At 29.4% G+C, this 16,582-nt stretch overlaps 2 protein-coding genes and 1 long non-coding RNA gene across 6 annotated transcripts in view; 1 reads left to right on the top strand and 2 right to left on the bottom strand.

Moving 5' to 3' along the window:
* Nucleotides 1-7,251, bottom strand: LOC117242172 (probable E3 ubiquitin-protein ligase HERC4). Of its 2 annotated transcripts, none has more exons than XM_033508628.1 (19): nt 6,872-7,249; nt 6,272-6,352; nt 5,486-5,678; nt 5,278-5,388; nt 5,081-5,203; nt 4,719-4,994; nt 4,500-4,651; nt 4,320-4,436; nt 3,973-4,239; nt 3,741-3,868; nt 3,379-3,547; nt 2,999-3,298; nt 2,719-2,913; nt 2,542-2,625; nt 2,225-2,413; nt 1,454-1,764; nt 1,220-1,369; nt 803-1,142; nt 1-708 (listed from the first exon to the last, which is right to left on the bottom strand). In XM_033508628.1, exons 2-19 carry the CDS (start codon nt 6,272-6,274, stop codon nt 556-558), a joined length of 3,261 nt encoding a protein of 1,086 aa, XP_033364519.1. In that variant the 5' UTR covers nt 6,275-6,352; nt 6,872-7,249; the 3' UTR covers nt 1-555. The 2 variants fall into 2 exon arrangements, with proteins under 2 accessions (XP_033364519.1, XP_033364520.1); XM_033508629.1 differs by having other exon boundaries at nt 556-708; nt 2,728-2,913; nt 6,872-7,251.
* Nucleotides 7,252-8,740: 1,489 nt separating this feature from the next.
* On the bottom strand, nt 8,741-10,435 carry LOC117242184. The gene is made up of 2 exons (XR_004495196.1): nt 10,178-10,435; nt 8,741-9,371 (listed from the first exon to the last, which is right to left on the bottom strand). It is a non-coding gene; the product is annotated as an uncharacterized LOC117242184 (long non-coding RNA).
* Nucleotides 9,154-16,582, top strand: part of LOC117242173 (moesin/ezrin/radixin homolog 1) — a 35,696-nt gene continuing 28,267 nt past the window's right edge. The window contains exons 1-3 of one of the 3 annotated variants that reach the window (XM_033508631.1): nt 9,154-9,312; nt 9,736-9,799; nt 11,130-11,309. In XM_033508631.1, the coding sequence (XP_033364522.1) occupies nt 9,227-9,312; nt 9,736-9,799; nt 11,130-11,309 (330 nt within the window). In that variant the 5' untranslated portion in view covers nt 9,154-9,226. Of the gene's footprint in view, nt 9,313-9,735; nt 9,800-10,646; nt 10,868-11,129; nt 11,310-16,582 lie in introns of those variants that run through there. The other 2 variants (XM_033508632.1, XM_033508634.1) reach the window with 2 other exon arrangements.

Genomic DNA, 16,582 nt, shown 5'->3' with positions numbered 1-16,582 from the left:
TTGAGTTATCCAAGTACAGATTTATTTTTTGTCAACTAATTAACGTATTAAAATAACTTAATCGTATAATATGTAGTAGTTCTTCAAAAATTAATACACTAACAATCATTATCTTTGATTTATTTATTAATAATTTTCCCTGAGTTTTCTTACTTTTGGGATCCAAACGTAATGTAGTAATTTAAAAAGTACAAGTTTTGTTCTTTTAAATAAGTCATTAATGAAATTATAAGATTAAAGTTTAAAATTGTAAATAATGATTCATCAGAATAACGTGCATAATACAATTTTTGTATTTCCCTTCTGAATTACTGTATGTTGTACTGATGATTTGAATTTTATATGTACAATTCTTTCAATATTCGACTAGACAACATAGATAAATAAATTGTAGAAAAATAGAACAACAATGATGTAAATATCTTATTCGATACTCAAATATATAGCCTCTAAAAAATACAGAATGATGTAGCTTTTACTTTTTAATGTAATTGAATACTTAGATTTATAGCCGATAGAATATTATGCACGTATCGCATGATTAAAGTAGTAAATTTATACTAAAGAAAAGCCATGGGTTTGCTGAATTGCTTGTAATAGTTTATATCGTAACCTTTCTCGGGTTTGATATCGTGGTAAATCAAGTAAATTAAAACATGTATGAGCAACGGGTAGTAAACGTTCATCACTCATTGGTTGTATTGTAATCTAAAATAAAAAGATATTAAAATATTGTAAAATAGAAAAATATAGATTGCACTAAAGGCTATAATACTATCAGAATAAATTTTAACCGACTTACCCTAATCGCTCTCATGCCTTGTATAGGTATTCTATCACTTCCTGTTAAAAATAATAAAAACTTTTTCTTTTCTTCTAATGTAAGTTCGCGAAACACTTGCCAAAATAGCGCAATCGTAGGATCATCTTTTGTATATCCTTCTTTATAACTTGCATTCCTTTCTAATTCCTCCCAATCGTAATCTTCATTTCCTACTACAACGGCCATAAGTTCATAACTGTGAAATAATTCCAATACACGACCGCCACAAACTTTATGAAAACCTTGATTAAAAGCATAAAAATGATTTTCCACAGATTTGTTTAATGTATAATCTACATATAAATCAACAAATTGTTTCCTGTAAAAATAATTCTGTTAAAATACAAAGTTTAAAATAAAAATGCCAAAAAGGGATTTTAAAAGATATGTGCATACTTATTTTTCAATGTAACAGGAACTTTACTACCATTTGGTGTAAGTTCATATATCTTTTTTTCTCCAAACACTTCCCTGACCACTTCGAAGTGTAAACCAAAAACTTCTTCAAAATCTGCTTCTTCGTAATCAAGTATATTTTGCATACTCCTAAACGATTATTGAACATTGTATACTATTTTGCATTGTATAGTAATATATCTGTTCAAAAAATATATATAATGCGCAATTTACTTGGCAAAAACTGGTGACATATCTTTGATATCATTTAAGGCAACTGGTTCACGTAACAATTTCTTATATAGAGCTAATGGAAATGGTAAATCAATAATTATAAAATTATAAATAACTAGTCCACAAAGGATTCCAATTAAAAAATACATCTTTTCATCCTCAAATGAATCTTCACTGAACCAAATAACTCTAGTTTCTTCATATTGTTTGAACATGCCATATTTGGGATCTAGAATTTCTCTCAGTAATAACATAAAAAACTCCTTTTTAACTCCACCTGCATCTTCTGCTTCCTCGCCGTGAAATTTTACCTTTATAAAATAATGCATTTCAATTATCTATCTATATATATATAAATTTGTATTATACATATAATACAAAAGTGACTGATCTACTCATCAACACCCAGCCCAAACAACTGTACCTAGAAACGTGAAATTTAGACAGTATACTGCTTTTATGACGAAGTATATGAAAGTATATTTGGAAATATCGACATTGAAGGGGTAAAAATGAGAAAAAACTTTTTTTACGTGATAACCGTATTTCTATGTCCACTAAAGTTCCAAAAATGAAATTCCGCATATAAACTTCTCATTAAAAATAAAGAGACAGTGTTTGAGCGATTTTCGAAATGCAACTCTTAAATATAATAGAAGTGTTTAAACAAAAAGGTAATAAATATAAATTCAAATGCTGTGCGGTCGAACCTGTGGGTGGACAGCTAATCTCTTATAAATAAAATATTTAAAGTATAATTATAATACTCACTCGAAGAGGCTTTTTTAAGTCACTAGAGTTATAGTGTCCCAATTCTCGTAAAGTATCAGCAACTATATTTTCCCGTGAAACGTTTAATATTACAAACTGATTATGATGTCGTGAGTCTACAGAAAATGGATCAAGAAATATTTGATTCATTACAGCTCGGGTTGCTGCCTCATTCATTGCTGATTGCATCTATGCACATAACATATGTATACATACATATATATACAAACATAACATAATATAATATAATATGACAAACATAATATAGAAAATATATAAACGTACTTATATGGATATAATACAAGTTCATGCTTTACCTGAATAGCTTGATCCGTTTCAAGCAATATAATTTTAGCATTTGCGTCAAGAAGGAATGGATAATTACAAAACACCTTCTGATACTGAAAAAAATTTAATTAAAAATGTAAATGTTTAATTACTATATTTTTAATAGCTTTTAAAAAGTTTAATAAATCAAACAGTCATTATATTACATAACGTGCTGAAAAAGATTCTTTCTCTGAAATCCACTTTATGTAATCGGCCCTTATGTCTATAAGCTCTACTAATTCTGGCAAATGAAATGTAGAATAAGGTACTTTATTGCCTTCAGAATCTTCATTGTTCAATTTATTTAGCAAGTATAAAGAATCTAATATAACTTGCAACGTCACATCCCATAATATACCCTATATAAAAATATTCAAAATATATAAAATTTTAAGCATATTATATATTTCTTTAAATGATAAAATAAGTATTCGTGAGTATTACCTTATTTGGTTTAGATTGTTTTACATAATGCAGAACAACTGATTTATGAACTCTAACTAATCTCTCAAAATAATGAGGCGGTGCTTCAAGCCACCAATTTCTAACAATTTCAAGGACTTCTGGATGTAATGCTAAAATAGCTTTGCAGAATGGCTTATGTAATAAATTACAATTAAGTGGATTTACGAAACCATGATACAGGGGTAATATTAAATAGATTCTTAAACATTCCGGAGAAATTATTTTAGGTGGCAAGTTAACAAAGGAAGAAATCAAGCTGTCTGATATGCAAGTAAATATCTAAAGAAAGAATAATACATTTATTGTAATTTTATGTATGATAATATCTAAGGTTCGTAAAATTTATTTTTTTTATATACCAATTCTTGAATTGTGCTGTTATCCAATTCTCTAATAATTCCGAATAATTTAGTTGCTTGATCAAGATCCACTCCATGATGCTTACTTGAACATCCATAACGAGCATCGTTTTTAAATAAGAATGATCCATTTACACAGGATAGACTTTTAAATACCGTTTCTAGATATCTATAAGTATATTAATTCACAAAATTGTATGAATGTCATTATTGATTGTTTATAAAAGAAGCAAGATGTGATGAATTGTCAATTGGAAAAAGAATGAATTTTAACTTTTTTAGATTTCTTTTAGATAACCAGTAAAAAATTCGTTATATTATATACTTCTATAACAGCCTTAGGTACTAACTTTTCTACTCACGTCATAAGTTCATGATCAACAGATGAATATGGTGGAACTCGTTGACATGCCATTAATTGTTCTTCAGTTATCGTAAGAATTTGAGAGGAGCTTTCCAATGTTCTACAGTCATCTGGTTTTATATTATCCTGAAAACAATTAAACATATGATATTTATATTTATATAATAACATAAATACTATTATTAAGTTGTATGAGTACATAATAAGAATAATAATTAAAGAATATCTACATTTTGTGTAACTACTGTAGCAAAACAATGATCTCCACCAGTGAAAATATGTTTAACGACATAGCCAACTGTACAAGAACTGAATTGCTTATCAAGGTCCATCATCGAAGAGCCATTTGGTGCAACCCATGGACCACGTACTACTTGTGGAGTTGGTATGCTTCGAGTAGAATTGTTACCTAATTGGCCTGCACCACCCAAGCCCCATGCATAAACTCTACCTTGTGATGGTACCAATGCCAAGGTATGTCTTTTGCCGCATGAGATCTCAAAATAAAATATTTAATATAGCATAAACACACGTTAATAAACAAATGATGCACCAATCTATATTTTGTGTAATATACCTGTGTAACTGTGCTACCCATAAGTTCCATAACTTGACGAGGTAAAATTTCATTATTATTACTCCCATGTCCTAATTGACCATACATTCCCGCACCACATGTAAATACTCCACCATCCTAATATAAGTTTTACATAACATTATTGATAAAGCTATTTAATGTACAAATAAAAATACTTACAACTGTTAAAAATACAGAAAATTCTTCTCCGCAAGCCGCATAACATATTTTTGCATTTCGTAATGTTTGCAATTGATGTGGTAAATTTCTATTTTGTGTATCATTTAGCCCTAACTGCCCAAATGTATTTTTTCCCCATCCAAATATAGCTCCTACAGAAAAATTTAGTTATTTCTCTAGTTATGAAAATAATTTATTTCGTAACTCTTATTATAATACCTGATTTTGATATAGCTATGCTATGATATCCTCCACAGGCAATAAAAGCAATAGGAACACCAGCTAAAGTATTGATAAGTTTAGGTTTTATTTCACATCTAATATCAACACCTAAACCAAGTTGTCCTTCACTATTAGAACCCCAGCTATATAATTCTCCATTATTTGTTAATGCAAGAGCATGTTTCATACCACAAGCTACTTGTACTATAATACTTGTACCTAGAGTCTTTACCATACGTGGTGAACATTCCATAAAATTTTTGGAATTTAAACCTATAATAAAGATAAAATGTAAGTTCTTAAAAGAATAGTAATTGGAAACTTTGAAATATAATGTTTATAATAATAAATTTCATTACCTAGTTGACCTTCTGAATTAGATCCCCAACTAAACAATTGACCCCATTCGTTTACTGCTATGGTATGATATGCTCCACAAGCTACTTTTTTAAATACAAATGCATCTACTCCAAGTATTAATTCTAAATATAAAATTAGATATGTAATCTCATATAAATCTAATTTACTAATTTATGTTATCTATTAACATACTTACGTAATCTTTTCCTTCCTCGTTCATGACCAAGTTGTCCATAGTCATTATTTCCACATGAATATATTTTACCATCATGAGTAATAACCACTGTATAATTTTCACCACAAGCAACTACAGAAAGAAATTTTTTAAAGGTATAAACAATTAAATGAAAATCTATATACACAAATACATGTATGCATGAACATGTGATTATAGTTGAACTTACTTTGCTGAATTTCTGAAGCTTTTTTAAAGTCAACTTGACATGGAACTAAAATAATTTCATCCTCTATACCACCTAAACCTAATTCTCCATGTCTAGTATTACCCCAACAAAACATATCTCCTTTTTTAAGTAAAGATTTTTGCCCTTTTATAACAGGCTCACAGGCCATGCGTCGTTTTTTATTCCAATTTGCCTGCACAAATAATAACATAAAATATAATCATAATATATAACATATATAACATAATATAATAATCTTGTATTTATTCAATGTCTGTATATATTTCTTTATAATATGAATAATTAGACACTTAATTATTTACACATGTTCTTTTTAAAATTCAAGATACATGCCAACCAAATATAACATTATAGTAGAGTCGTTCAATTGTTATTGTGCTTTTATTGAACTAATTTCTTAATACTATGGTTGTTAAGAACTCCATGATAATACATTAGAAATTATATATATGAAATACAAGCAAGAAGTAAATTGAAACTAAATAAATCTACAATTATGATTTAGTCAAATGATACCTAATATAAAAAAAGTGAAATTATTTACAATATATGCTATGATTTGGTTTATTTTGTTTAGTTATATATTATTAGCTTAAGGGTTAGTCATGAAAGAAATGGCTAAAACTTAACTTGATAGATTTCAAATAAATAATATACATGCTTATATATATGTACATACTTTTATAGTATTATATATTAAAATAGTAAAAATAATAATTAATATTTATAATAATTTTTTAATGAAAACATGTATCAATAACTAACCATATTTTTCTATTTCTCTCATACTGAAAGCATCAGAAGTGTGGATGGGACATGCTATTTATGAAAAACTTGTGGTATGGCCTAAAAATAACATTCTTTATAATTCTCTTATATTTAAGACTTTGAAATACAATTTATTAATAATAAAATTGTTTTGATATAGAAAGAGTCATACACTGACTAGTTATATTGTTATTTAAATTTCTAATTTAGAATACAGAGCATGAAAAAATTGAATAATATGTAAAATTAAATTCAAGCAAATATTTCAGCCTACTATCGCTAAAGAAATTAAGAATAATTTAATTTACGTTAAGGATGACTGTGCAGATATTATTACACTGAACACAATGTCATGTAACAAATTTTTATTATACCTGTTTGTCCTGTCATAAGTAAAATTTTATCAAGTTAGGTTAAGAGAAACGGAAGAAATTTAGTAGTTTAGTATGTGATAATATTTAACGAGTCAAGAAGTAACAAATTAAAAATGAAGGAATGTACAAGAAACTGAAACGCAGCAAATTTCACTTATATGTCGATAAGAATTTATTTTTATAGTAAAATACATATTCGTATCGTAATTTTACCGTTACTTACATTTCTCCTAAATAGAGTGTATTTGCGTACTTAAATATAGGTATTAGAAAAAAGACAAAATCTTCTGTATGTACATATATTACAGTCGCGATTACAATTTACTTATAGTGTAAAAAACCTTTCCTTGCTATGAACTTTGACTACTATAAGATCACAATCTTGATAATATCAAGATTAAACATACAGATCCAAAACAAAACTTGAGATCTACAAAATAATAACGAAACTTATATAAAAATATTTGCCTGATATACAATTCTGATATACAACAAGTTCTGATAATTGTTATACAATTTTTCAGCACACTATGTATTTTATAACATTTACATACGTACATATAACGTTATAATCTAATTTTACAGATTACACATAGCACTTCTCTGATAGTACTCTAAATTATAGTGAATTCTAATAAAAACAAAAATGCTGGAAAGTAAAGCTGAAAGTTACAATATATTCAATTATAAGTAATTGAATAAAAGATAGAAATAAAAATAAATACCATATATGAAACAATAATGAAGAAGTTTAGAAGAAAATAAGTAAAAAAAAATTGAACATATTTGTTGGCTCTATCTTTAAACGTACTTTACAATTCTATGGTAGACTCATCTATCTTATATACGTAGTTCATGATTTATCCCTTCTCCCGAAGAAAATTGTGCGAGCGGGTGGGCAGGCGGCAGCCATATTATCAGTGAGGTGTCAGTATTGTCCGAACGTGACGGGATTTTTGGGTGTGGATCATACAATTTCCTGTCGTTTTCTCTAACGGATATAGTGCAAGTGCAAGTGCCACCGGCCTACTGTGAATGTGTGGCACATGTGTCATAGAATTTATATCTTATAATTACAATAATGTAAGTTGTACATATTGAATTGGAACTCGGTATTAAGCAGTTACACATTTTATATGTATAAATCTTAGAACAAATATTTTTTTAACTATCTTCGAAATATTACTCGTTTCAATATTGTTAGACGTTTTTATCAAATTTCCTATTTCCTAGTTCCTACTTTTTCCTTGAGAACTACCTTACTATTACTAACCTAGATACAGGTTATTTCTTTAAGTTATAATGTCATCTCATAATACCATAATATCCTTAAGAAATTTCTAATGAGAATACATTCTTTTTTTCTATTGACATTTTGATTTTATGTGTTCTATTCATACAATAGATTTATAAATATATTTGCTTCATAATTTTAGTCATTGAAGGTGACATGCTACATTCCAATATCTTTTTCGTACAAAGAGCCATGCAGTAAATACATCCATGAAAAAAAGATTCTGTAAATGTAGATAGATAATTAATTGTTATATATGTAGAATAAAATGTTGAGATAATTTAATGTTACAGCTATCTAGACACGAATGATACTATAAATGTAATGTGAAATGCCCGGTCTCTCGTGAACTGTTTAGCAATCGTCTTTTCCTTTAAAGCAAAACGAGACGACAGAGACAGGATGACAGGATTACAAGCTTACATTTCTGTTAATCCTACGCATTTCTAGTCAATCTCAGCAATTAGCTTGCAATATTTCACGCTATATACTATATACTATATACCTATTGTGTATGCATAATGAAGGTGTCTCGTCTTTTTCCATAATTATCTTTTTCTTTTATTGAATATTTCGGTAATCAAAATATCCGAAATAGTTTAACGTGTACATTATAATAACACACACGCACAAACACACGCGCGCGCGCGCGTGCACACACACACACACACACTATTCGATTTTACGTAAATTATAGCAAAACGTGTACTATTATATAATAAAGGTATATAATCGATATGTAAATTACCGTTGAAATAGCATGTATGTATTTGGCGTCAATGAATGACCTTGGAAGAGATTTCGAAACATGAATCCTTTTTCATCATAACATTCCTTCGATTATGTGGAAATTTCTAACGTGTAACACCTTCTGTATGTATTTACATTATTTGAAATATTTGTTTTTATCTTCTAGTACATTTCAGGTTTAAAACATGTATATATTTGAGCGTTTTTGCGTGAAATCGTACCATAAATTGAAATAAAAATTTGAAATTTACGCCGTGAAAAACATGCTTTAGCCATTCACGTAAACATAGAGATTTTGCGACGAGTATTTTGGACTTCGGACGCAGAATGTAGTCGGAAATGGAGACTTTATTAATAGATACTTTCTATCTCCATGCTACGTGAAAAGTTGGACGGATACGTCCCGCTGAGCTTTTTTACCGCCATTGACAAAAAGTTAGAAGATACCAACAGTTCAATGGACGTAGTGGTCCTAGATAAAAGGGGAATGCTAGACACAGTGCGCAGGCACTCCTTACTCCTTATTGCGGACGGATGTCGGTCACGCGGATTTACATTATAACCTGTCTCTTCTTGCAATATGGAGACTTGTATGCAGTTCTCGACTATGAACACGCTATGTACATGTACTTCTGTTTTTTTAACAATGATCTTGCAGTAATTTCAAGTTGATCCGTCACTACACAATAATATTAATTAGCAATGATGTTGCTTCTTTCTATTATCATTAATTATTGTTAGTTAGTATTATAACATTATTAAATATTTCTTAAATACTTTTCCGCATTTTTTATAGGATTGTGGAATATATTACAATGTATTATTGAAAAAGTACTAACTCATTGAAAGTAATATTTAAAAAATGTTAATAATATTCGCGAATTCTTGTTAAACATAACATTTCTGGATAGTTTGTAATATTTGGAGGAAGTTTTATTTCCATTTTTTCATTTTATGTGTATTATAGTATTTAATGTATACAGATATTATAGAATTTATTAATAATATAATGTTTTATTAATTATAATTCATTTTTGTTACAGATTGATATTTTCATTGTTTGACACGGGAAGACGACCAAAGGAAGCTACCAAAATGCCGAAAACGGTAGGTATATTTTATAAAAAAAATATATTCTTTAAAATTAGCTTCACTTTAAATTTTATATTGGTAAAAATGTGTAGTATACTCTTGTACAGTCTCTAGCAATAAAAAGACATTATTAAACGTTAATGATAATGAGCACATTTTTCTTACATACAATATAGTAGTATTCTAGGTGAAACAGTATTATTATAATAATTAACAAGTTCAGTAGTAACAAGCTTTAAGTTATATGATAGATTGATCAAGTTATCCCTATTGATATTATTGATAATTTTAATAAGTTTTAATAAGTTTCTAATCTTCATTCCTTAACATATTTCGTATTAGTCTTGAATAATTTTAGAGAATAAAAAAAAGAAACAAAAGTTTCATACGTACCCTTCAAATTGTGATGACGGTATGCTTCCATTATGGTATTTTTGAACAAAGAAATCATCGTTTAACGAGTTACGGCGATAAAACTATTTTACAAGAACAAATGATTAGGACACGATATAAGTAACTATTACACAAAAGATGCTTCGATTATTTTAGAACGTTTCATTTTGAAGAAGACCGATCATGTCGGTAAACGTAAACCGTTCTCGAAAAATTACTTCCTTCTGTACACCCGGTATTTTAACTAAACGCTGATTGGCTCTGGCTATGCGCATCGTGTTCCTCACGTGATCACATTCGTTCTTCTTTCTTGCTCTTACGAGCTCTGGCTATGTTTCGGAAAGAGAAGAACAACAATGCATAGCTTATAAAGGGAAGGAGTGGGGGGAAAGACGCTGCCGGCTGCACTTGCCCCATAGCATAGTAGCCCATTGTATGACTTGAGACTTAAGATTTTGATTTGTCGATAGTTCGACAGACAGACGGTTAAATCTTGTGGTATCGAGTGTTCATTCGTCTTGACCAATACATCTACAAATTTCCAGTGTTGTATTGTTGAGATTATTCACGTTCGGTGCCACAATACTCAGTCACTTATCAATTTTGATCGTTTTAACGGATCTCAGTTGAATTCGCGTTTACGTTCTCGTATCATCGCAGTTCACAGCCATGGTTGCCGGTGCTAAAATGGTAAGCGTTCATCTATAAGCTATTTTGTCCCTTTCAAATTCTTTCTTTAGTAATATTTTCAAAAGCAGAAGGATATAGGTTAGAATTGTAATATTTCATGTGTTCATAAATTATTTCTTCTTTTTTGAGAGAAGGATCTGAGATTATATACACATGTAGGAAAAGGGTTAGAAGTGGCGTCCTTCCCTCTACCGGGTGACATCTCAATTTACTTCAATGAATTTCTTATTTTTGATTCTTGTTTCTTATTTTATATGTAAAGATGAATGTCAGGGTGACGACAATGGACGCTGAACTGGAGTTCGCGATCCAGCAGACGACTACCGGGAAGCAACTCTTTGACCAAGTTGTGAAAACGATCGGGTTGCGTGAGGTGTGGTTTTTCGGACTCCAGTATACCGACAATAAGGGCGATCTGACGTGGATAAAATTGTATAAAAAGGTAGGATGACTGGTTGTTTATTGCGCTATATAATTCCTTTAATCGTACATGATGGCTCTTTTTCGTATATGAAATTGAGCTACATGTATCTGCAAATATCTAAAAGCTTCTGTAGTTGCTTCGGTGTGAAATAAGCTCTGTATTTAATCAATAGTCAATATTAAACTATTTATTAAGTACTTACATATTTACTACTTTCTATAGATAAAATACATTAGTGGTATATGGATAATATACTATTACCTATCATAATTTAGAAATAGTGAACAATTGCTTTCACGAGATAAATTTTTGTAAGACACGTGAAGCAAAATATGTAATATATAATTTATCACTGATCATTCAATATAACGGCTTTATAAAATTATTTAACAATTTTTAGGAGTTAAAAGTGAAAAAGTACTTATACTATTATGTAAATGTTAAAATTAAATTATTTATTCTGGAATGAATGACTGGTCGATTGAATTTAGGCATTTACATGTGTCATTTTGACAAAAAAAGTAACTTAGGGAGAGATGTGACGGCGAATGCTGATGTCATCGACTTTCGTAGATTCGTTACGTTCAACGATCAACCACACGTTCAATTTTACGCTCGATTCTTATCTCACAGTTACAGGTTACAGCATCCATTCTTATCTTATATTCAACCGGCATTTTATTCTTCCTAAAAAATAATTTATATTTATCATATCACAATTAATTAATTATTCATTTGCCTAAAATTTACATCTTCGGAATAACTTTTCTAATGCATTTGTAATCTTGCATCTATACATGAACAATTGTTCAAAAAACTATAGTAGCAAAATATAGTAATAATTTTAACAACAAAATTACTTTTTGCAATTAAATTTATATTACGCCTATTCGTTAAGTTAGAAATAGAAATAATTTTTTCCAACTCTAATCCTAGCTGTTTGTACGAAATTATAAATCATTAATTTTTTACCATTTACGTCTTAATTATTATTATTATAGATAATTTTAAAAATGCATGGAAGATAACCATGAAAAATGATTATTTTGATCATTTCTTTTAAAGATATCGTACTTAACACGATATTCTTGATTCAGATTCTTTTAGGTATGAGATGGAAACAATTTTTTTTAATCTGGCATGTTTGATGATTTACGTTTTAACTATTAGCTTTGAAAATATAACAGGCAGACACGACAAATATAGGAGAAATTAAATAATCACGAGAAACAATTCCGATTATTCCTTTCAAAAATATACTTGCCATGATATTCTCGATTGGGTTTTTTTTTAAACGGAGTTCAGCCCGGAATCACGGACTTCCGACGCGTGATTTCAAGTACAGTTACGAGTTACGACCAAGTGGATGTTCCATTTGCTTTCACCAAGCGGTTGGTGTAGACGCGCCTTCACCTTGACACAGTCGCGTTCGCGTATATGTACCTTTATTGTCTCCTTGTCGTCTTTTCTTCCACGGGTTTCAACATTTCTGCGAGCCGACTAAACGTGACCAATTTTAGGCGACTGCGGCTCATCTGGTCGTCGTTTCTTTTTTGCCCTTTCCATGTTCTCATTCTTAGAATAAGACGCACGAACATATTTTCCAATGGGGAAAATGAGAAACTCGTGGAAATCAAAACGACTTGTGATCGCCAGGTGAAATTCGATTTAACTACATATAGAAAACTTAACTTAACGGATAATGATCTTGTAGGAAGCAATCGAGATTGAACAATCCATTTGAAACATGTTTCACTTATATGGAATTATCATTTATCATTTGTTCTATCGAAATATTCTAAAATCTTTTATTTGAAAGATATTCTCTAATTTTAGACTTAATTAAGTATGATTAATTATATGTAATTACATAAGTGTTGAGTTTTCGAAGAAAAACGGCATTTTCGTGCTATTGTTATGTGAAGGATAAATTTATGGTAAAATTCAAATACTAATGGTTACATATCTATGTTTTGATAAAGAAACGTTAATAAATTATTACATTATTTCGTAGTGCAACTAGAAGGAAATTACAATTTTACTCTCTTAATCACAAATTTATAAACTTTATTCAAATTGTAAAGCATGCTACTTCAGCATATAATGTTTTAAAAGTACACGTAATTATGTATTTACATTTCCATTAATACGATTAATTAGAGATTAAAAATAATTACTAGAACTTAGGCATCTCTAATTAGGATAGAAGTTTCTGTAAAGATATATGTTTAGCTTCTATTTATTTCTGCAGGACAGATGTGAAAATTAGATGACGTAATTATATTATCTGCAGTTGCAGATAATAACAAGTATTTTTATCGTAGTATGTATGTTGGCCTAAACAATAAATAGAGTGGAAGTTGCATTGCTATTTTAGGCCAAATTTCGTAGAAATCATAATATAATAGATTGTATTATCCTGTTATTTTCATTACGTAGAAAATGAAAGAAGCGATACATTTTTACATTTGAATCAGTGTCAATTAATGAAAAATTGAATCTAGGAGATCCAGATACAAAAATGAGTATTGGTACTCTGTTGTTACACTTCATTTCTGTTGTAATTAAGTTGATTTTCTTGAAAATTATTTGCAGAAAAATTCTAAAATTCATTGTTTGAAAATTTCTTCTTCACTTTATAAAATTGAGGCGAACTAAACTTGTGTCATACCTAAAGGATCGGCCTTGCCTTTTTTATCTTTAAAATTATCGGATTATATAATATGTGGAATTTTGCAAACAGTCTTGTAAAATTGTAGGGTAGCATCATTAATTGGAATTTTCGTATTAGGAATGTAAATATAAATCATTAATATAGATTTTGCAAAGAATTTTGAAAGCATTTTAAAAAGATATTGTAGAACAAAGTTAAAAAATTTCAGCAACTACTGTACGTTTAATAGATATTGCTGTTGAAGTTCAGTTGAACGTAAGAAGATATAATGGGCTTTGATAAAGAGATAATGTTTTGTGAAATCAGCTTTTATTTATAACTAACAAATTACTTACAACTAACAAATTATAAATTTGTCACTAATATTTTTATATCTCATTTTAAATTCGTTGTCTGCATTATTAAATAATTGTAAATTTATTCATAGTAAAAAAATACAGTACGTGCATGTTAATTATATAAGTTTCCAAATAAGAACTTCTATACTGATTTTGATACATTTTTGAGGATATAGTGAATATTTTTTCCGTTAAAAATTTCTTTAAACTTAACTTTCAATATTTGGGTTGATTCATGTTTATCTACAATTCTGAAATACTTTTCTTACTTATAGTCACTTTTTAAAAAAGCAATGAACGAATACTCTCCCTCTTATCTAATCTAATCAATTGAGTACTTCTTAATTTATTACTCGAATTGTATTTCTGAAAAGTGTTACTTTTAACACATGTTTAAATGCAGTTCGTGATTTGAGAGAAAAAAGTTCATTTTATTAATTATTTCAATATCAAGTAAATTAATACATTCTTTAAACAACTTTATGGTATAGTACCTTAATCTACATCGAATATTACTGGTGTACTTAGATAATTAAGTTCGTGCAATAAACGATGAAAATGAGAAATCTAGGCATCAGTTTCCAGTATCATAAGAGAAAGCTCGTGACCTATCTTTTAGGTGTGAGTAGCTTTTTTTCAAGTAACGTTTGGAGAAATGTTTTTAAATTAGATATTCATTGTTTTCTAAATTAGGTATTCCAAAAAGAGTATTGTTAAAGATTATATCTTTCGCAAACAATATTATGTTTGAATTTGTTCCTCCTAAGGCTCAATACTCTATTTTAATTTATAAGAAATGCCAGAAATACTCGATAAATACAGAGCATAGAGTACTGAAGCAATTCTATCGTTTGTAATTACAAATATAAAATTTCAGCTGAAAACATTTCACTAGAATTATAAATATCTTATTGGAATTATAATTATCTTATAATTTAATAAATTACAAAATACATACATAGTTTCTTATTAATTACTTATAATTAAAAATTTAAATGACATTTACGACCAAACTTGCAATTTTCTTTTCGCTTTTTTAAACCGATTTCTCAAAGTAAAATTATAGACTTCTTCTTAACCAATTCCAAGCATAACAATTACTTTTCAATCAGCAGAAGCCTGCAGTTATCAAAGATAACGATTTTCCTTAAACGAAGCAGTTATATTTTTCGATTCACAGATCCGGCGAAACTAACTGTAAAAAGTGAAAGAAGAGCAAATGGTCGAGAACACATTCTCAATGCTACTCTTATATTGTACGCATTCCATACAATGGAATTTTTCGTTCGATATCGAAGTTCTCTAAATCTGATTTTTCTTCATTATCAATAAAATTGATATAATACCCAAGGAAAGTTCTTCAAAATATATCTTTCTTTAATATTTTTGCAGTACAAAGCTTGGAATATAAGTGAAAGGTCGAATCTAGATCTACGGCCGGAAACGTTAGTGCATTGCAATAAAATGAATGTAATAAAATATAGAAACGAAGCCGGTCTATCTGCTCTGTGTATTTCTGGCAAGTAGTATACCGGGTACTAAAAGGACCAACGACGAATGTATCGCTAACTTATCTTAACCGCTAGGTGATATCCTAGTATGGAGGCAGCTAGTCGATGTCCGGTTAGATTGGTTGTTTTGGTAGACTTTTTCTTTAACAACCTATGAACGATTGCCCGCAGCCGGAAAATGCAATAACGAGGGTGGTGAAGAAAGAGGTGAAAAAGAAAGTTCGAAAGCTGAGAGGTCGCTCCGACTCGGACACGGACGACGACGAGTTTGAAGATGACCTGGTAAGCCACGGGAAGAGGGACTTGCTTTTCTCACGTTCCGAGATTCTTCGGTGTAGAAATGGGAGGTTCGGATCGAGAGAAACGGTAGGAAAGGCAAATAGGTCGTCGCTTCTCAAATTTGTTTGATGACAGACTGTTTATAGCTATAGTGGCTCGCTAGAAAATGTAGAAGACTTTTATACGTAGCTGTATACATATACATACATATCGTGTGTGTTGTGGAAAGCATTTTGAAATTTCATTAGCGCTATAATAAGACTGCCATGGTTATATGGATAAAATTTCAAACTAATTGGAAAATGTATGTAGAAGTTACACGGAGAATATATTTTTTTCTGGGATTTGTATTGATTGAATATGCATATTTTTTCGATTCTGTTGCTTAAAGAAAAAGAAAAAAAAGAGGAGAGCTAAAAACAGTATTGAAAGGAAACAGCTTGTGCCGTTAAAGACTTCTTGCGGTTAAAGCTATATAAAACATAAACC

This window comes from Bombus vosnesenskii, unplaced genomic scaffold (genome assembly GCF_011952255.1).
Source record: "Bombus vosnesenskii isolate JDL3184/JDL3185 unplaced genomic scaffold, Bvos_JDL3184-5_v1.1 scf7180000016264, whole genome shotgun sequence".
Classification (NCBI taxonomy): Eukaryota; Metazoa; Arthropoda; class Insecta; order Hymenoptera; family Apidae; genus Bombus; species Bombus vosnesenskii.
The sequence above is the reverse complement of the archived record's forward strand: the minus strand, read 5'-3'. Positions and strand labels throughout refer to the sequence as shown.

What these genes read in the sequence shown, in the direction of transcription:
- LOC117242172 (XM_033508628.1), bottom strand. An exon ending in TAATTCAGAAGGTCAACTAG is followed by an intron (nt 4,995 to 5,080) that starts GTAATGAAATTT and finishes TCTTTATTATAG; the next exon opens with GTTTAAATTCCAAAAATTTT. An exon ending in CATAGCTATATCAAAATCAG is followed by an intron (nt 4,652 to 4,718) that starts GTATTATAATAA and finishes ATTTTTCTGTAG; the next exon opens with GAGCTATATTTGGATGGGGA.